Source organism: Sebastes fasciatus, chromosome 21 (genome assembly GCF_043250625.1).
Source record: "Sebastes fasciatus isolate fSebFas1 chromosome 21, fSebFas1.pri, whole genome shotgun sequence".
Taxonomy (NCBI): Eukaryota; Metazoa; Chordata; class Actinopteri; order Perciformes; family Sebastidae; genus Sebastes; species Sebastes fasciatus.
The window spans coordinates 1,136,260-1,158,143 of NC_133815.1; the positions used below are offsets into that span (position 1 = coordinate 1,136,260).

Here is a 21,884-nt window from a genome sequence, read left to right on the forward strand (position 1 = left end):
ATCAGTCCTATGCCAGGGTGGCAGCGGCCTCCGTGGAAACCGCTGCCCGGCGCGGGGTCGATGTTTCCGAGGCCGAAAAAGAGTCACTGGAACAACAAGTAGTGGGCTTCTTGGAGAGTAAAAACATTCTTGTTGACAGCGATGACATCGAAGCCTGTCACACTCTGACCAGCAAAAACAAAGATGCGCCACCAGCAATATTAATCCGCTTCACCAACAGGAAGAAAAAGTATGCGCTCCTCAGGCAAGGAAGGAAACTAAAGGGGTCTAATGTGTACATCAATGAACACCTCACCAAGAAGAACGCGGACATCGCTAGACGAGCACGCATATTAAGAAAACAAAACAAGATCCAGGCGACTTGGACTACGAATTGCAAAGTATTCATTAAGTTGAATGGATCGACGCCAGAGGCAGCAAAAGTTCTCCTTATAAGAGACAGCAATGAACTGGACAAGTTTGGTGAATAAATGACCTGCTGCTGGGACTATCATGGAGGTAGGATTATTCCATGCAGGTTACTATCTCTACTGCATTCTAACATCTTGGAGATAACCACACAGACAATGACTAACAAACGCTCTCATTCCATATTATTTTCTGTGATTCATTTCAAACCACTAAATGCCACCACAGTTTATACAAACCAAAAAAATGTAAGAACATATTTCAAATTATGATTTTCAGCATGTTAACATCTCCTACAAAGGGCCTTATTATGGCTCATTTGAATATCTGCAGTGTCAGAAATAAGGTACATGAACTGAACAATCTCACTCAGAATAACACCATCCACATCTTGGCTGTGTCTGAGACCCACTTGGATGTAACTATCCAGAATGCTGAGGTATCTATTGATGGCTATAACATCTTCAGGAGGGACAGTAATATACATGGAGCTGGAGTAGCGATATATATAAAAAACAATTTTCCTGCAACACTGTGTGCTGAGCTCATGCCAAATAACTTAGAATCCTTATGGGTTAGAGTACATCTTCCTCACCTAAAACCAATCTTGATAGGCTGTTGCTACAGGCCTCCAGGAACTGATACTCATTATCTGAATGACTTATGTGAACTAATTGACAGAGCTGCAGATGTGAATGGTGAAATTTTCATATTAGGGGACATGAATATTGACTGGCTTGCAAGTCAATGCCCGATGAAAAAGAAGATGGTGTCACTAGTCAGTGCTTGTAATCTATCACAGATGATTTCTCAACCGACCAGAGTCTTTACTAACAGTGCTGGTCATACATCTGCCACGTGCATCGACCATATTTACACAAATGCTCCTGAGCGCTGCACTAAACCAGTCTCTCTACCTGTAGGGTTCAGTGACCATAACATTATAGCTATTACCAGGAGAACCAAAATTCCTAAATGTGGTGTCAAAATTATTAATAAGAGAATGTATAAGAAATTCATCTCAGAATGTTTTTTGGAGGATGTCAGGAATGTAAACTGGGCCGATGTGTATGCTACACAGGAGCCTGAGGCTTCTTTACATATTTTTATGAACATCTTTATGAGGATTGTCGACAACCATGCTCCCATGAAGAAGTATACTGCCAAATCCAGACCAGCTCCATGGTTGAATGAGTCTTTAAAAGACCTTATGAAACAGAGAGACAAAGCCAAATCCACATTAGCAAAGTCAGGATCTGTGGAAGACAGACTAAAATATTGTCAATTGAGAAACCGAGTGACAAAACAGAATAAAAGCATGAAAAAGGAATATTATAAAAATAAAATAAATGCAGTGAAACTAGATGGTAAAGAACTCTGGAGAACCTTAAATGAAATAATGGGGAGAAATAAAACTGGGAGCCCTTCTTTTGTTCAGTCGGATGGCAGGTTTTTGACTAAACCATTTGACATAGCCAATTATTTTAATGATTACTTTGTGAATAAGGTCGATGCACTAAGGAAGAATATGAGCAGCATGGATTCCAATACTCTCAAACGTATAAGTAACAATATAATGATTAACAAAAGTTGTTCATTTCAGTTTAACAGTGTGGATGAGAGTGAAGTAAGGAAGTTGTTAAAAGCCCTTCCTGATTATGGCTCCGTAGGCACTGATATGCTGGACAGTAAGGTACTTTGTCTCTCAGCCGATTACATTTCTGGTCCCATATGTCACATATTAAATAAATGTCTAATGGAAGGTATATATCCTAGTATTTGGAAAGAAGGTAAAATAATTCCCTTACCTAAAGATGGCAGATTAACATTTACTGGGCAGAACAGCAGACCCATCAGTATTCTCCCTGTACTAAGCAAACTGATGGAGAGAATAGTCCATTCACAAATACAAGATTACTTTGACTGTAATGGCCTGTACACTAGATTTCAACATGCTTACAGACATCACTACTCCACTTGTTCTGCACTAACGCAAATGACAGACGACTGGCTAAAAGATATAGATAATTCTAGGATAACAGGTGCAGTGTTACTGGATTTCAGCGCGGCATTTGATGTCATAGATCATGACCTTTTAATTAATAAACTACAACGTTATGGATTTAGATCAAGTGCAATCACATTTATGAAGAATTATCTTTTATGCAGAACACAAAGGGTGTATTACAATGGCAGCATGTCTAACAGTAAAGGGCTTAACTGTGGCCTGCCGCAGGGCAGCTGTCTTGGACCTCTCCTGTACTCCATCTTCACAAATGACTTGCCATCTGTATTGCATAAAGCCAGTATACAAATGTACGCCGATGATTCCACACTGTATTACGCAGCAAATACAAGCGGCGAACTAGACCAAGTTCTATCTTCAGACCTAAACTTGGTCTACGATTGGATAAAACAAAATAAGTTGGTACTAAATATCTCAAAAAACAAATCCATTATTTTTGGATCTAGTCATAAGCTGTCATCGATGCCCACAATGAATCTCTACTTGGACAGTGAACCTATACAGCAGGTGGATAAGGTCACATTACTGGGACTAACCATAGACAATCAACTGTCATGGGTCGAGCACATAGAAACAATTGTCAGGAAAATGGGAAATGGTATCTCACTGAGACTGTGTCTGCCCCACCTAAATTAATTAAATCAAAAGTAAACAGAAGAGGAGCTAAACATAACAATCTAATAAAATCTAACACTAGCACTGCAATAAAGCAACAAAACAGGAGAATTAAATGTGGACTCTTAAATATCAGATCTCTGTCATCTAAAGCTCTACTAGTAAATGATTTAATATCAGATAATCACATTGATTTATTTTGTCTTACTGAAACCTGGCTGTGTCAGGAAGAATATGTCAGCCTAAACGAATCCACTCCCCCGAGTCATATTAATACTCACATTCCTCGAGACACCGGCCGAGGAGGTGGAGTTGCAGCCATCTTCGACTCAAGCCTATTAATAAACCCTAAAACTAAACTAAATTATAACTCATTTGAAAGCCTTGTTCTTAGTCTTTCACACCCAACCTGGAAAGCACTACAGCCAATTTTATTTGTTATAGTGTACCGCGCTCCAGGCCCATATTCTGAATTTCTATCTGAATTCTCAGAGTTTCTATCAAGCTTAGTCCTGAAAACAGATAAAGTCATTATAGTAGGTGATTTTAATATTCATGTGGACGTTGATAATGATAGCCTCAGTACTGCGTTTATCTCTTTATTAGATTCAATTGGTTTCTCGCAGAACGTGCATAAACCCACTCACCGCTTTAACCACACCCTCGACCTTGTTATGTCATATGGCGTTGAAATTGAACATTTAATTGTTTTTCCACAGAACTCTCTTTTATCAGACCATTATTTAATCACTTTTGAATTCTTATTACTAGACTATACACCATCAGATAAAAGTGTGTACACTAGATGTCTATCCGATAGTGTTGTAGCTAAATTTAAGGAAGCGATTCCATCAGCATTAAATTCAATACCATGTCTCAATATAACAGAGGACTCGTATGTTAATTTTAGCCCTACCCAAATTGATCATCTTGTAGATAGTGCTACAGACTCACTGCGAATCACACTTGATTCTGTTGCCCCTCTAAAAAAGAAGTTAGTAAAACAAAGGAAGTCAGCTCCATGGTATAACCCTCAAACACGCAAATTAAAGCAAGCATCGAGGAAACTGGAAAGGATATGGCGTTCCACCAAACAGGAAGAATCTCATTTAGTCTGGCAAGATAGTCTTAAAACATATAGGAAGGCTCTCTGTGATGCCAGAGCAGCCCATTACTCATCATTAATAGAGAAAAATAAGAACAACCCTAGGTTTCTATTCAGCACTGTAGCCAGGCTGACAGAAAGTCACAGCTCTATTGAGCCATGTATTCCTACAACCCTCAGTAGTAGTGACTTCATGAGTTTCTTTAATGATAAAATCATAACTATTAGAGACAAAATTAATCACCTCCTACCGTCAACTGGTACCAATTTATCCTCAAACTTAGGAACCTTAGAAACAGCTGTACAACCTGATATATATTTAGACTGCTTTTCTCCTATCGATCTCCACAAATTAACCTCACTGATCTCCTCATCTAAATCATCTACCTGTCTCCTAGACCCTATCCCAACTAAACTGCTTAAAGAAGTTTTACCTCTAGTTAGCACCTCTTTACTGGATATGATCAATGTGTCTCTACTAACAGGCTATGTACCACAGTCCTTTAAAGTAGCTGTAATTAAACCTCTTCTTAAAAAACCCACTCTTGATCCAGAGGTCCTAGCCAACTATAGACCTATATCTAACCTTCCCTTTACCTCCAAAATACTCGAGAAAGTAGTTGCCAGTCAGCTGTGTGACTTTCTACAGAACAATCATTTATTCGAAGATTATCAGTCAGGATTTAGAGTGCACCATAGCACAGAGACAGCACTAGTGAAAATTACAAATGACCTTCTAATGGCATCGGACAAAGGACTTGTCTCTGTACTTGTCTTGCTAGATCTCAGTGCTGCTTTTGACACCATTGACCATCACATCCTATTACAAAGACTGGAACATTTAATTGGCATTAAAGGAACTGCACTAAGTTGGTTTAAGTCCTATTTATCAGATCGATCTCAGTTTGTACATGTCAACGATGAGTCCTCCATGCACGCCAAAGTTAGTCACGGAGTTCCACAGGGTTCTGTACTTGGACCAATTCTATTTACCTTATATATGCTTCCCTTAGGCAATGTTATTAGAAAACACTCCATAAACTTTCATTGTTATGCAGATGATACCCAATTATATCTATCAATCAAGCCAGACGAAACAAACCAGTTAACTAAACTTCAAGCATGCCTTAAGGACATAAAAACCTGGATGACCTGCAATTTCCTGATGTTAAACTCAGACAAAACTGAAGTTATTGTACTAGGCCCTGAGCACCTCCGAAACAAATTATCTAATGATATAGTTACTTTAGATGGCATTGCCCTGGCCTCCAGCACCACCGTAAGGAATCTGGGAGTTGTCTTCGACCAGGATATGTCCTTTAACTCTCACATAAAACAAACCTCACGGACTGCCTTCTTTCATCTACGTAACATTGCGAAGATCAGGCACATCCTGTGTCAAAATGATGCAGAAAAATTAGTCCATGCATTTGTTACCTCTAGACTCGATTACTGCAATTCCTTATTATCAGGCTGCTCCAATAAGTCTCTTAAGACTCTCCAGTTGATCCAGAATGCTGCAGCACGTGTACTGACTAGAACTAGAAAAAGAGATCATATTACGCCTGTATTAGCTTCTCTACACTGGCTGCCTGTAAAATCCAGAATAGATTTTAAAATCGTCCTCCTCACCTACAAAGCGCTAAACGGTCAGGCCCCATCATATCTTAAAGAGCTCATAGTACCCTACTACCCCACTAGAGCACTGCGCTCACAGAATGCAGGGTTACTTGAGGTTCCTAGAGTCTCCAAACGTAGAATGGGAGCCAGAGCCTTCAGCTATCAAGCTCCTCTTCTCTGGAACCAGCTCCCAGTTTCAGTCCGGGAGGCAGACACCGTCTCTACATTTAAGAGTAGGCTAAAGACTTTCCTCTTTGATAACGCTTATACTTAAGCTGCTATAGGCATAGACTGCCGGGGGACTTCCTATGACACACTGTCATAAGGAACTTCCTATGACACATTGAGCTCCCCTCTCCTTCTGTATATACTCATGTCCCATGTCCATGTTGTTACTAACTTCATTCCTTCCCGGGAGTCCTTGTGCCTCCTTGTCTCGCAGCTAACCGTGGAGCGGGGTCACACCTGGAGTGAGGTCATACCTGGAGCGGGATCACACCAGGGAGCGAGGTTATACCTGGAGCATGGGTACACTTGGAGCAGGGTTTCACCTGGATCTTGGTGGTCTCCGGTATTGTGGCTGCATCTGCTGCCGCGTCGGTGCCTGCTTGACACCAACTGCTACCATCCCTAATTAACTACGTCTGTACGAGGGACTACCAATGCTAACGAGGGATTTCCAACACCTAATGACAATGTGGCAGCCTGGAGAATAACACTTCTCAATCACTGCCAAAGACATCAAGAGCTCCCAGCAAGCATGCTGATGCTGCAGGAACCAATGCACGGGCATCGATCGCAGGGACGTCCCACACCAATACACATGGACGTACTGAGGAGAGATGCTGGACAGTGCTGGCTTTCCGATAGTTGTATTATCACTCTTTCCATCCACCACTATTGGTTTTGTGTTATCAGCCCTACTTGTATTAGTTATTACAGCTGCTAGACTGCTATTGTGGCTGCTTCTATATCTCTCTCTCTCTCTCTCTCTCTCACTCTATCTATCTATCCCCCCAGCCGGTCTCGGCAGATGGCCGCCCGCCCTGCGCCCGGTTCTGCTCCAGGTTTCTTCCCAGTAATCGGGGAGTTTTTCCTGGCCACAGTGCGCTTGGTGGATCCTGTTGGGTCTCAAAACTATGGTGTACGGTCATAGACCTGCTCTACATATAAAGCGTCTTGAGATAACTTCTGTTGTGATTTGACGCTATACAAAAATAAATTGATTTGATTTGATTTGATGATCTCCATGGCAAAAAAATGCCTTCCGTATGTTCCAGCACACGTTCTGGGACAAGTAGTTAAATCTTTAAGTTTAAGCCACCTGGACTATTGCTCACCTGTATGGTCTTCTGCACCGAAAAGCATACTGCGGAAACTACAAATTGCACAAAACAGAGCTGCAAGACTTGTGTTACACTGCCCCATGAGAACGAACACAGACAGCATGCATCATAAACTGTCATGGTTACCAGTAGAGAAAAGACTTGCCTTAAGCACAGCGACATTCTTTAGTAACAGCATTTATTCTACTAAACCCGAGTTTTTATACAGTCAAATTACCAGATGCAGGGACGTTCACAGTCATTTCACTAGAACAGCAGGTGATGGCCAAATCATGTTACCTCACCCAAAATCTAATGCCTTAAAAAAGACGGTCATTTACCGCGCCATCACTCACTGGAATAGCTGCCCTCTTCACATCCGTCAATCCTCTAACAAATCCACATTCAAATACCATCTACGAATACATTACTTAAACAGCTGATCGATAGTCCAGTGTTGGTCATGTATGGTTTTCTTTGTTTTCTTTGTTCCTTTTTCCCTGATGATGGGCCTTGAGGCTAAAAAAACAAACAAAAAAAAAAAATTGTGGAAGATTTGTGTATGAATTTGAAATTTGAAATTTATATATGTTTTAAAATTTTAGTGTTATTAGTGTAACACAAATGTGATGTTGTATATAGTATGTATGTGATAAATTAATGTACATGATTTCGGACCCGGGCTGCACGGTGGTGCAGTGGTTAGCACTGGCGCCTCACAGCTAGAGGGTTGCAGGTTCGAATCCGGCTTGGGACCCTTCTGTGTGGAGTTTGCATGTTCTCCCCGTGTTAGCGTGGGTTTTCTCCGGGTACTCCGGTTTCCTCCCACAGTCCAAAGACATGCAGGTTAGGTTAATTGTGGACTCTAAATTTGCCCGTAGGTGTGAATGTGAGCGTGAATGGTTGTCTGTCTCTATGTGTCAGCCCTGCGATGGACTGGCGACCTGTCCAGGGTGTACCCTGCCTTCGCCCAATGTCGGCTGGGATCGGCTCCAGCCCCCCCGCGACCCCTAACGGGATAAGCGGTTGCAGATGGATGGATGGATTTCGGACCCCAGGAAGACTAGCTGGTGCCATTGGTATCAGCTAATGGGGATCCTTTTTAAATAAATAAATAAATTAATAACCCTCGCCTCCAATGCAGCAAGTGCACTACATTTAATACATGTACCATTATCACTAAAGGAGGCAGAGGAATAACTAAACATGAGACACACAGAGCAGGAGAGAGCAGGAGAGGGAGAGAGAGAAGCCATCGCTAACTGCTAAGCTACTGCTATGCTACAGTACGATAGCCTAGCTAGCGTTAGCAGAGCTGAATAGCTTGCATCAACTGTGGGATTATGGAGAAGTCTCTAAAAAGGAGCGAGTTATGAGTGCTTAAGCAGAACTAGTGTAAGTATGAATGTAGCGGGTAATTAGCCGCTGTAATAAAGAGTAGAACTATATTGCCCTGGATGTGCTAGAGCAGCTACAGAACACTAGCAGTACACAGAAAGACAGGCAACCGGAAATGAGGCAATACTCTTACCGCAAGCACGTCAGCCTGAAGAGAATGAATGAATGAGAGCTCTGTTTCACTGTTTGTATTTTACAGTTTTTAACCTGCATCCTGTTGACTTCAGGTGTTTGGAGTTTACATTTTCTAAACTTCTACGTTCTAAACCTTCTTCAGCTCTGAACACATTATTAAACATTGAATGATTTCAAGCTGGAACGTTGTCTTCTAAACTTACATCATTTATTCTTTATTCAGATTGAGGAGCTGCAGGTTGTCAGAGATCAGCTGTGCTTCTCTGGCCTCAGCTCTGAAGTCCAACCCCTCCCATCTGAGAGAGCTGGATCTGAACTACAACAACCTGCAGGATTCAGGAGTGAAGCTCCTGTGTGGTTTTCTGGAGAGTCCACACTGTAGACTGGAGGCTCTGAGGTCAGACACCATTTTTTTTTTTTTTTTACTTTTTATTTATGTATTTTACAGTTTTATTACACTGAACAAATTTCACATCAAACATAAAAACAAAGATAAACTCATAAAACTAAAACAAAAAAGGGGGGGGGGCACTACTCTGACATTACAAACTTTGATCTGTTCTTTTCAGATCATCTGTGAACATGAGCCATCTTTTCTCTTGTATGCAATCCATTTTCCCAGCGTTGTTCATGGGTCCTTGCTTTAGTCCTCAGATAATGGGTCAGCTTTTCCATAGAGTATATTTCCTCTTCCCCTGGCTCCAGAGATGCAGTTAACTATGATAGCTCTGGCTCCAGGGATGCAGTTATCTATGGTAGCTCTGGCTCCAGGGATGCAGTTAACTATGGTAGCTCTGGCTCCAGGGATGCAGTTAACTATGGTAGCTCTGGCTCCAGGGATGCAGTTAACTATGGTAGCTCTGGCTCCAGGGATGCAGTTAACTATGGTAGCTGGTTTAACTTCACGTTTCTCTGAATAGAGCTGCCGATAACCAGAGTTGGTTTCTCAGCGGGTGTGTCGCTGAGTGGGGAGAATCTGTTTGAAACGTGGAGTGGTTGGTGGTGAACCGTGGGCTTCAGTTTAGGACTATGCTTCCTTCGGACAGTCACCCAGCCTCCCGGCTGCTCGGGGGTTGCCGGGGGACGGCTAGCAGGAGCTACGCTTGGCCGGTCCTCACCGGCTAGGGGCTGGCTAACTACAGAAGCTAATGATTTAATTTCCATGGTGCGGAACCGGGCTTCTAATTCACTAACCCTCGCCTCCAATGCAGCAAGTGCACCACATTTAATACATGTACCATTATCACTAAAGGAGGCAGAGGAATAACTAAACATGAGACACACAGAGCAGGAGAGAGCAGGAGAGGGAGAGAGAGAAGCCATCGCTAACTGCTAAGCTACTGCTATGCTACAGTACGATAGCCCAGCTAGCGTTAGCAGAGCTGAATAGCTTGCAAGCAACTGTGGGATTATGGAGAAGTCTCTAAAAAGGAGCGAGTTATGAGTGCTTCAGCAGAACTAGTGTAAGTATGAATGTAGCGGGTAATTAGCCGCTGTAATAAAGAGTAGAACTATATTGCCCTGGATGTGCTAGAGCAGCTACAGAACACTAGCAGTACACAGAAAGACAGGCAACCGGAAATGAGGCAATACTCTTACCGCAAGCACGTCAGCCTGAAGAGAATGAATGAATGAGAGTGTTGAGTCTGGAAATCTCAAGCCTTGGGCTAAGAACGGCAGAGATCCCAGCTCAATGTTCTTCAGGTTCAATTTTAATGGTGTCAGAAAGTCAACACAGGTTACTCAAATGAATCACATAATGCTGTACAAGTGTTTTGCAAAAAGCAGAGTTTTCATGGTGTTTAATATCAACAGACATAAACACAACCAAAACCCGAGCAGGTCCGGACACGTCTGTCCGGACGCAACTGCCCGCGTTCTTTACATCATAACCTTATATACTTGGAACAAAGAACTCACCCCTCTTTTCCTGTCATCATAAATCGTAGTATTCCTCAATTCTACTGGTCTCTGTCCTACTAATCAGCATATACCTCTGCCATACATATGATCTTGGTACCTCCTCTGCCAGATTCCCTGTTTTGGGCCCCCTGCAGCTGCAAGGTTTGCTTGGATCAGCATTACATCACTAGAGCTGTGAGTTACAGTGGCCAGTGTGAGTATTACAGCACTGGGATCAATACAGCAGCACTATGATTGTATGCTGTTTCAGTAGTAAAAACAGTGTTATAGGATTAATACTTTTATCATTGTTTATCACATTTTTATATAGTTTAAAAGGGATTGCTTCCTCATTCCTCCCTTTGGGACTATAAAGTCCCACATAATAAAATACTATGTGTAAGTGTAAGCATGCAACATCATACATCAATTGGGTTAAAAACACAACTGAGGATACTTAGCACCTTGCCAAGGTTTATGTAGTTACTCTAAGGAAAATATATAAATCATACATTGAATATAAGAATATATCGTATAAGAATAAAATGTGAATAATTATCTAAGTTACTCAAAAAGTCCATTGTGAAAGGGATGTTGCTCGTGAAAAGCAAACATTGACACACACATGATGACAGTGTAGTTGGTAGAAAGTCTCTTGATCAGCGAGGAGGACATTTACGTTTATGTCTCCATCGCCTCTTCTTCTTTTTGGAGGGGTTACTTTAGTGTCCTGTACAGCTTGTGTCAACGACAAACTGCGGAATTTGGGGATCATCCAGAGATCTAGAGTCCATGATGGGCCGAATGAGTTCACGTGCCAGGGCTGTTCCCGACAAGTAGTGTCTGAGGGTGGGGGCCTCCGTAATGCCATTTTCATCTAATACTATAGCAACCATGTATGGAGACAAAGGGAATGAGTTCATTTAGGTCTGGGGCATTATTTTCCAGGGCCAGGGCTGTCAACAGATGCAGTGCGGGTAACTGGCACTGGTGTAGACATGCGTTGGGACAGGAATATGACTGACGTATGGTAATTGTGTCAAGATAAACTACTTCCTGAGTCATAAGGCCATGTACGGTGTTTACAGTAACTTATTTCTATCATAAGGAGTCCGGGGATCAAATGGAACAATTTTTCTTTGGCTTAAAATTTGACCTGGTGCGGGTACATTTTACTTCTATTATCATATAAAAGGGGTTCCAAATCAGTGGCGGCAAGTCTAAGAGTTCAGTCTGAACTGTCGACTACTTACAGTAACTCCCACTCATTTCCTATAACCTATGAGCATTAGCTCCTGACATGGTGTATCTCAGGCGTCGGTAATGTGTCAACACTGTCTCTGTTCTGAATACTTCTGCTTTTAACTGAGCTATCTCTACTGTCGACTCAGCTATGGTAGTCTCCTGGGTCTGAATCTGCCTGCGGAGTACGCTATTGGCAGTTTCCTGAAACTTAACGGTGTCGGTGAGGACTCTGTTGTCAGTCGTCAGTTTCATAACCTCAAAGGTCAAGTTAGTCATTCGTTGGTATTTTCTTATTCTAGCGTATCTACTCTTGTCGTACTTCATCTGTCTAGTGCGTAGGGTGTGCACTATACCTCGTAATGGGTATTTCAGCTGGTATTTCAGCCTTCTGTATTTGTTAACGGGCAAGTTGCATAGGGCAATTTGGAGCGTTTTGCGGGTAATATTTTGGGGCCAGGCTTCATCAACGTCAAGAGCCTCAAGAAGCTTGATGATGTCCTCAGATGCAAAGGGTGATTCCTCTGGAGGCGGGGTCGGCACGTCCCTCTCTCGGTTGTCGGTTGGACGAGATGATGACACCGGCTGAGAAGTTGACGGCTGCGGTTCAGCTGGGCTGTGGTCCTCGTCCTCGTCGCCTTCAGATGAGAAGCCGTGCACTGACACCGTGTCCAGCGGCCAGCACTCATAGCTTGAGTTGTCCGAGCTCCCCGACTGGACAGAATATGTGGGATTCTGACCAGGCGGTCTGTTTGGAGGAGTTGAGCATTCCTGGGCCTCTAGGTACTGCCAGGATGGTTCTCCGTCAACTGTGACTGCTGTGGGTGACGTCATGAGGACCACTTTAACGTATACCGGATCTCTCTTTCCTTTTTTCTTCTCCTTCTCCTTCTCATCCTCCTGTAATGATTCAACCTGAGCATAGATACTCCTTTGCACATTAGTCATTTGTTTCATGTAGAGTTACATATTTATCATAAAAACATCCCATGAGGGGCCTTTGGCATGTATGTTATACAGGCGTAAGCATGGGTCGACCCGTAAGCAGTTTATGCAGCGTAAGCTTGAGGTCTTATGCGCAGATCCTCTGTTTGCCATTAGTGCAAGCGTTAGTGTAGCTTCCCAAGTTAACTCCGTGCACATGCATATTGTTAGTAGCTTGCTTTTCAGCACATCATTCGCTCTCTTCAACCATTCCATCAACCATTCCTTGAACATTGTTTTTTACTGTTCCCGTTGTCTGAGTTGATTTATACCAAATCTAGGAATGATCTCTGCACAAGAACTTTGTTACAGTGTTGGCATCTTTATCTGGCTGGTATTGCTTCTACCCATCTACTGAACCTGTCTTTCACCACTGACATGCATCTATTGCCTCCTACAGGTTTGAATATATCTACAAAAATACTTTGTCAGGTGTTGGAATGATCCTTTAGGAGTGGGTATGTGTCCTGCTGGAGTGGTAATACCTCATCTCATGTTACTTTTTAAAGCATATTTTGCATCAGCTGATGGCTGCATCGACAATTTGGAGAAATTTAGAGCCCAGAAATTTTATTTAATTCTATTTCGATTTTTTCCTCATTACGATTTTCCTCAACACTTCCCCCCTTGTCACATGGGCAAACCCATGTGCATCCTGAATCATAAGGTGCAAGAGAATAAAGGGCTCTAATAGGAGGCCTTCATGATTTCTACACAGATCTTTCACATTAGTTGACGCCCCCCTTGACACCCAAAGATCCCTTTCGGTTGGTGAGACAGTGTTTTGTAGGTCGCGTAGATCAGTTTCCGTGACCTTGTCTTCAAGGCAGCATTCAAACACGGGATACTTTTTCCTGGTGCCGATGTTATTTAGGATTAGAATAGATGTGGGGAAGGCCAAAGCCGCTACTTGGGCAGTTACATCGGTTTTGTTAATACATTTCGTAATAAATGATTAGTCTTTTCTGTGTTTTTTTTTTTTTACGATTACAATTTGTTACGATTTCATCATGGCTAGTAAAAGGAACTGGATTTGTGTATGGTGTTGAATAGGCGAGCCATCTGTTTTAATGAACTCACAACTTTTCCCACACTGCTCTAAACAAATAGCATACTCCATGGGCGTATGCCGAATCAGTGTATATATCAACTTCTTTACCTGCCGCAAGGGTGTAGGCTTGAGTTAGAGCTTTTAGTTTTGCTAGCTGAGCTAAGCATGGTCGATCACATGGGGCGCCTTCTAGCATATGGCAATTGTCTGACGTCATTTGAACTATAGAGTAGTGTCCTGTCCATCTCTGTAACAGGATCCATCTACAAACAAAACCATATCAGGTGATTATAATGGGGTAGACTGTAGGTCCTGTCTTAGTTTGTGTCACCTCTGTGTATCCGCAAACGTTTTTCAGCATCTGTTACCCTATCTTGAGCTAATATTAGGGAATTAAGAGTGGTTAGGGGTGCACAGTCATCTGCTATGAGTACCGGGGCTATTTGCAGCCCAGTGCTGCCTGTTTAGCAGCTTCATCTGCCAAATTATTTCCTTTAGCTATCAAAGAGTTGGTCTTTTGATGTGCGGGACATTTGATTATTGCTAGAGCAGTTGGGAGATGCAATGCTTCCAAAAGATGAGAAATGGCTTCTCCATGCGTTAACGGAGTGCTGTCTGCTCTGAAGAATCCTCACTGTTTCCAAATGTTAGCATGAACATGACAAACTCCGTAAGCGTAGGCAGAGTCTGTATAAACATTAAGACGTTTACCAGCGGTCAAGGTACAGGCGGCTGCAAGAGCTTTGATTTCAGCTAATTGAGCAGAGCAGGGCTGATCAACCTGGCGGGACTGCAATGTGGTAAAGGTACCATCTTGGTCATTCAATTACTCTACGCCGCACCCTGCGCGGGTTCCGGTCGCGTCACGAAAATATGAGCCATCTACAAACAATGTGAGATCGGCTGAGATCGGCTGATTATGAAGGTCTTTTCGTGCTCGCATAAATTTCTCTGTTGTTTGTACACAATCGTGTGGTGTGCCATCTACTGGCAAAACAATTTTTGTTGCGGGGTTTACTGTGTTACATCGTTGGATGACGAGCTCTGGGGCGGAGAGTATTATCTCATATCCGATGCGTCTAGCTTGCGTCAAAACAAATCGAGGACTTGTGAGTAGTGCATGTAATTGATGTGACGTATACAGAACCACTGCGTGTCCCATAGTGAGTGACGAAGCTTTTTGATACGCAAATGCAGCTGCTGCCAGTCCCTGGTAGCAGGGTGGCAAGCCAGTTTCAATGTTATCAAGTTTAGTGCTGTAATAAGCTAATGGCTGTTTGCCTGTTGGTGTGTTTTGCATTAGTACAGCACATGCGTATCCAGCTCTCTCTGTTACATAGAGGTGGAACGGCTTTGTATAATCTGGGTTTCCCAGTGCCGGTGCAGTTTGCATGTCATTTTTCAACGCTTGAAAGGCTCCCAGAGCCTCTTCCGTCCAAATGAGACGGGCAGAGTTATTTATTTGGCCAGCTGCTTTTATTAAAGCTCTTAAAGGTGTAGTTTTTATCGCATAGTCACATATCCAGGGCCTGCTAAACCCAGTCATTCCCAAAAAGGACAACATTTGTCCTACAGTGTTAGGTTGTGGAGCTTTTGTTATAGTTTCCACTTGTGATGGCGAAATGTGCCTTTTTTCCCCACTTAGTTGTCTGCCAAGATATTCTACCGTCTGCTGGCAGAACTGAAGTTTTATCCCTACTTACTTTATGTCCTCCTTCTGCTAGTGTAGTTAGCACTGCGATGGAGTCAGTCTCACATTGAGCTTTTGAGGGGCTGCATATTAACAAATCATCAGCGTATTGTAAGATGGTACTTGGGACATCTAGATTTTGAAGGTCCTGCATCAACACGCAGTTGAACAATGTGGGGCTTTCACAGAAACCTTGTGGTAATCTTGTGTACGTGTATTGTTGTCCTTTGTACGTGAAGGCAAACAGGTGCCTTGAGTCTGGGTGTACTGGTACGCTGAAAAAAGCAGAGCAGAGGTCAATTACAGTATACCATCTTGCTTCAGGTGGGATGTTAGAGAGCAGAGTGTGTGGATCGGGAACAATAGGTACTTCAGCATTTATAGTAGCATTAATTGCTCTTAGATCATGTACCAATCGGTAATCTTTGGAATGTGTTTTTTTATAGGAAAAATTGGGGTGTTGCACAGACTATTGGTTCTAACCAATACTCCTGCTTTTACCAACCCCTCAAAGGTAGGTCGTATTCCTGCAATGGCATGTGGTAAAAGTGGATACTGCTTTTGGCAGGGCAACTTGGCCCCTGTTTTTATCTTAAATTTAGCTGGTGCTGCTGATTTTACAAAACCCACGTCAGTTTTGTGTTGTGACCATAGGTGCGCTGGATCTTGATCCAACAAATGTTCTTGTTCTGTTGTTACTGACATCTGTGTTTTAGGTTTGTCTTCCAACAGGACTTTCCTGTTTCTTCTCTTCATCTGCGCTGGAAAGCGTGTAGAAATGTGGTTGGACATTACTTTACATCTCCCAGTGTTTCTCCTTCCAGTTTGGACATTTCCATTTTCTCAGCGTATTGGCTTCTTAGTTGCTCCCATAACTTTGTTCGGAATCCATCAAATCCCACTTTGTCCGCCGTATGTCCTGTCACAGCTCTAGTCAGTCCTGCACCGTTGAGTACTTCATCTGTGATGGTTCTTACAGACACGTGCATCAGCAGAGCCTTGAGGTCTCCTAGGGCTAGTCGTATTCCAACCGTACTTTCTTCCACAGCTGTTATCCACTTGTTAGCTCCTCCAGTGAGATCTGGCAGTCTATTGGCCAAGCCAATCATGTCCATAAAAGACCAGAGCACGTACACTTCGCCACCTGTTTTGTCCAGTATTGGGCATATTCTCACCTGTGCCTGTTCCTCTTGTCCTTCTTGAAGCCAGCGTAGTGGAATCGATCTTGCGACTGTGTTAGTGGGTCGCGAGGATATGATTGGTTTCGGGTTCGTAGAGCGTGTTGTTCTTGGCGTTCTCTATCACGAGCCGCACGCTTTCCGTCCTCGTATGTTTTCATCATGTCATTGATCTCTGCTGTTGTGCGGTCCATCTGATTATTGATGTCCTCTATTCTGTTGCTTCTGTCTCTTCCCAATCTCTGATATCGTAGGCGGGCGGCCTCTGCCTCCTCCAGGTAGACATGGCCTGTAATAGCCCTGGGGAAGGGCTCAGTCCGCCCGTCTGGGGACCTGGGGGCGGGACATGAAGATTCTTTGGGTCGTGTGGCAGCTTCTTCGTCACGGAGGGAGCCTGCGTCGTGTTCACGTAGTGCCCTGGGCACATTGGGGGTGCTGTGTGATCGTCGCTCCTGTCTTTTAGTCTTTTCGTAGAGGGACTCGTCTTCATTATCTTCGTAGCTTTTTCCCATCACACGTCGGCGGGAAGTTTCCAGATACTTTGCTTCTCGTCGTGACTGTTCAAGGAGTTGGCGGCGCTCTGCGCTTTTGTTGTCTCTTGATGATCTGCGGGATCTGGTTTTCTGCTGCCTAAGTGATTTATAGTGCTGTCTGTCACTTTTTTGGAACTGGTCCAAGCCTGATGTATCTTCATCAGTAGTGGGTTCTGATTCTGACTCCGTGGTATCTTCTCTAGTCGCCTCCCTTTCTATGCTTCTGCTGGTTCTAGGGGATGGTCTGCCATCGCTTCCATCGTTGTCATCATTCTTTCATAGTTTAAGTTTCATGGTGAATTTTCCGGACATGCTTCCTGCCATATTCATCTCCCCTACTGTGTCACTGTCTTCGCAATCTGGGTTCGGTGTCCTCACGGGGTACAGTCCTTTTACTTGACTTTTTTTCTTTTTTTTTTTTTTTGTAAGGAGGAGGATGCTCGGGCAAGGGCGGTGCTGTGGGGGTCACTTTTGTTCTTCCTCTTTGTCTTTTATTTTAGCATCATTTATCTTTTGTAGCTTTCTTGTTTAAACCAGCTTAGCACCTGCCTCTCTTTCGTCCGTTAGTTCTTTTGTTTTTCTTTTTTCTTATTATCTTGGGTCTCTTTGTTTCTAATTTGTGTTTCCACCTCTTCACAACGTGCCATTTCGAAACTTCCTTCCTTAGGCCAGCGGGAGTTACCTGCTGTCCTCCTATACCACTTAGTCATGCACTGGTGAGTACACCGTTTGTGACTCGGATGACGTGATATAATCGGTTCTACCGGATTTTTTCTGAGCTATATGGTTTTCCCTGCTCGGTCCCCATGAAGCCTTGTGTATCCTGTGATGCCAGGGCTTATGAAGGTATTTAAAAGGTTTTATTCAAAAGGGGGAAATGCCCAAAATAAATTCTTGCACTTCCCTTAATATATAGTTTATTAGTATCTGTTACTCTTTCTGGGAATGTGGGCTTTTATTAGCAGAGTTTAGTTAGATTTTATTTCAACTTTCTCTGAGAAAGGTCACCACGGTAACCGATCTTATTATTATATATGTATTTATCTTAGTATCTATTAGGGTTTTTTATTTATTATTATTATTATTATTATATATTTCTATTCTTTTCCGAGGGTCATACGGGTACTGCAGTTACACAACTCCACTTTATTTGTCCTGGTTTATAGTTATTTATCTTATGTGTATGCGTTTATCGTAACCAGGCTCATTTCAGTGGCTCATCGTTTCATTCTTTTTACTGTATCTCCCGGAAATCCCTCTTTTGCAGAGAAAACAAGCGTCCACTCCTACCGGCCGTGTCATCACGCCCAACGGCGTGAGTGACAACAGTGATCCAGAGAGGGTGCGCTTCGATCTCTGATCCAGAGAAATTCCCACAATCAACAGCTTATGTTTCCCCCACAGAATATACTACGCCCGCCGTGTAATTAGTTTTCTATTTCTGCAGTCACCGGGTGGATCAGTCTGCTCAATTTTTATTTCTTTAAATACTTTTTATTTATTATATAGTCAGTTTTATAAACGGTACTCTTATTTTATTTCTTTAAATACTTGTTTTATTTATTATCTAGTCAGTTTTATAAACAGTACTTTTATTTTATAATGTTATCTTATATTACTTTACTATCTTCCAATTTATTATTCTCTTTTCCTTCTTTTAATGCTATTTTCTCAGTGTTTATTCTACTACACGAGTTATATTCCTCACACTCTATGTTTTACACAAGACAGAGAGGGTGAACAAATGGGAGAGGACATGAAGCAGGGCGTAGGATGAAAAAAAAGGTGGGGGCTTGTACAAGAGGCGGAGGATTGCCCAGGGGGACAGAGGGTGGGGGCTTGTAAAGAAGCCCAAGGGGAGAGGAGGGTGCAGCAGGGAGGGCTGGAGTGAGAAAAAGAAAAAAGGGGGGGGCTATGAACAAAGGAAAGTTGATAAAAAAATGGTTTAAAGTATATTTGTACAGATTATTTACAGTGATCACGTTTTTTTTCTTTTTTCTAGTAGTTATCTACCCGTTCTGACCGTTTCTTGATCTGACAAAATCCTAGAAATGGCCAGAACTTATGCAGAAAAAAAAACGCAGTATCCGCAGAAACTATCTACTCTTAGCTCAAACAGGCTAATCAATAAAACCAACTTTACTAGTTATCTACCCGTTCTGTCCGTTGCTTGATCTGACAAAATCCTGGAAATGGCCAGAACTCATGCAGAAAAAAGAACGCGGTATCCGCAGAAACTATGTGGCTTATTCACTTACTTTCTATCTACTCTTAGCTCAAACAGGCTAATCAATAAAACCAAACTTTACTAGTTATCTGCCCGTTCTGTCCGTTGCTTGATCTGACAAAATCCTGGAAATGGCCAGAACTCATGCAGAAAAAAGAACGCGGTATCCGCAGAAACTATGTGGCTTATTCACTTACTTTCTATCTACTCTTAGCTCAAACAGGCTAATCAATAAAACCAAACTTTATTTAAATACCATAACTATATTATAACAACAATAACAACACAAATGCAATATACAAGCCCTTCTTACCTCTAAACAACCTGTCAATATCCCCAATCTATTTATCTTTACCCTCACTCAACCTATTCTCTAATAGGCTCAAATTAGTTTATATTCCATTAATTATTTACTTTCAACATTCATTCCTCCATACTTTCCACACCATAGTAAATTATAAAACACAAAGCGCATGCATTTGCAATGGACTTGTTTTTAGCCAGTGAGATTAGTTTATACTTTAGACAATTTATGTGTGATTTGTTTATTTAAGTGTTATCAATTTTAACTTAAATAGGTTCTTTTGGTAGAATGCTGCAGAGGTACCTTTAAAAACCTGGGTGGATCATCGCTCACACCGAAACACACAGTCAAAGATATAAGAAAAAGCTCTTTTTACCTTTTTAGTGGCCACAAAACTGGTGTGTTTCGGTGCAGGCGTGGTTTTCCCAGGTCCTCAGGTCCCCGGCAGCTCCGACCCTCCTGGTTTCAGCTCGCCAAATGTTGAGTCTGGAAATCTCAAGCCTTGGGCTAAGAACGGCAGAGATCCCAGCTCAATGTTCTTCAGGTTCAATTTTAATGGTGTCAGAAAGTCAACACAGGTTACTCAAATGAATCACATAATGCTGTACAAGTATTTTGCAAAAAGCAGAGTTTTCATGGTGTTTAATATCAACAGACATAAACACAACCAAAACCCGAGCAGGTCCGGACACGTCTGTCCGGACGCAACTGCCCGCGTTCTTTACATCATAACCTTATATACTTGGAACAAAGAACTCACCCCTCTTTTCCTGTCATCATAAATCGTAGTATTCCTCAATTCTACTGGTCTCTGTCCTACTAATCAGCATATACCTCTGCCATACATATGATCTTGGTACCTCCTATATGATCTTGGTACCTCCTCTGCCAGATTCCCTGTTTTGGGCCCCCTGCAGCTGCAAGGTTTGCTTGGATCAGCATTACATCACTAGAGCTGTGAGTTACAGTGGCCAGTGTGAGTATTACAGCACTGGGATCAATACAGCAGCACTATGATTGTATGCTGTTTCAGTAGTAAAAACAGTGTTATAGGATTAATACTTTTATCATTGTTTATCACATTTTTATATAGTTTAAAAGGGATTGCTTCCTCAAGAGCTCTGTTTCACTGTTTGTATTTTACAGTTTTTAACCTGCATCCTGCAACTTCTACGTTCTAAACCTTCTTCAGCTCTGAACACATTATTAAACATTGAATGATTTCAAGCTGGAACGTTGTCTTCTAAACTTACATCATTTATTCTTTATTCAGATTGGAGAGCTGCAGATTGTCAGAGATCAGCTGTGCTTCTCTGGCCTCAGCTCTGAAGTCCAACCCCTCCCATCTGAGAGAGCTGGATCTGAGAGTAAACTACCTGCAGGATTCAGGAGTGAAGCTATTGTCTGATCTTCTGGAGAGTCCACACTGTAGACTGGAGACTCTGAGGTCAGTAGAGGGTCTGAGTCGGTCCATGCTGGTTCCAGCAGTATTGCACTAAACACTCAACAGTCAGTGTGTTACTCCCGTGGGGTATCCCTTCAGCTCCACTGTGTGGGCAACCAACCAGTAAAGCCTGGTTTAAGGTGAAGTAGTGAAGCCGGCGTGAGGTGCGCTCGCCAGAAAATTACGTCATCACGACTTTTGCGTGGCGTGCGAAGGCTCGGCAAGTTGTCGCGGATTTTGTAACCACGCGCCGACTGCGTGCGCCGTCTTTCATTTCAACATGGACGCCTTCGAGGGAAGACTGGCCGAGCAGCTTCACCTGTAAAGACATCTCTACAACTGTTCACTGAGACACCGCAGAGACAGTCACATGACCACAAGGACAGTCACATGACCACGGAGACAGTCACATGACCACGGAGACAGTCACATGACCACAGAGACAGTCACATGACCACGGGGACAGTCTAATGACCATGGGGACAGTCTAATGACCATGGGGACAGTCACATGACCATGGGGACAGTCACATGACAACGGAGACAGTCACATGATCACGGGGACAGTCACATGACCAAGGGGACAGTCACATGACCACGGGACAGCCACATGACCAAGGGGACAGTCACATGATCACGGAGACAGTCACATGACCACAGGGACAGTCACATGACAACGGGGACAGTTACATGACCAC

General features: G+C 42.8%; 1 protein-coding gene across 1 annotated transcript in view; it reads left to right on the plus strand.

Annotated features, from left to right (window-relative positions):
- Window positions 1–21,643, plus strand: part of LOC141759838 (uncharacterized) — a 211,341-nt gene extending 189,698 nt beyond the window's left edge. Inside the window, 2 exon segments of the mRNA XM_074622258.1 lie at window positions 8,856–9,029; window positions 21,017–21,643. Coding sequence (XP_074478359.1) covers window positions 8,856–9,029; window positions 21,017–21,242 — 400 coding nt within the window. The 3' untranslated portion in view covers window positions 21,243–21,643.
- Window positions 21,644–21,884: the final 241 nt, after the last annotated feature.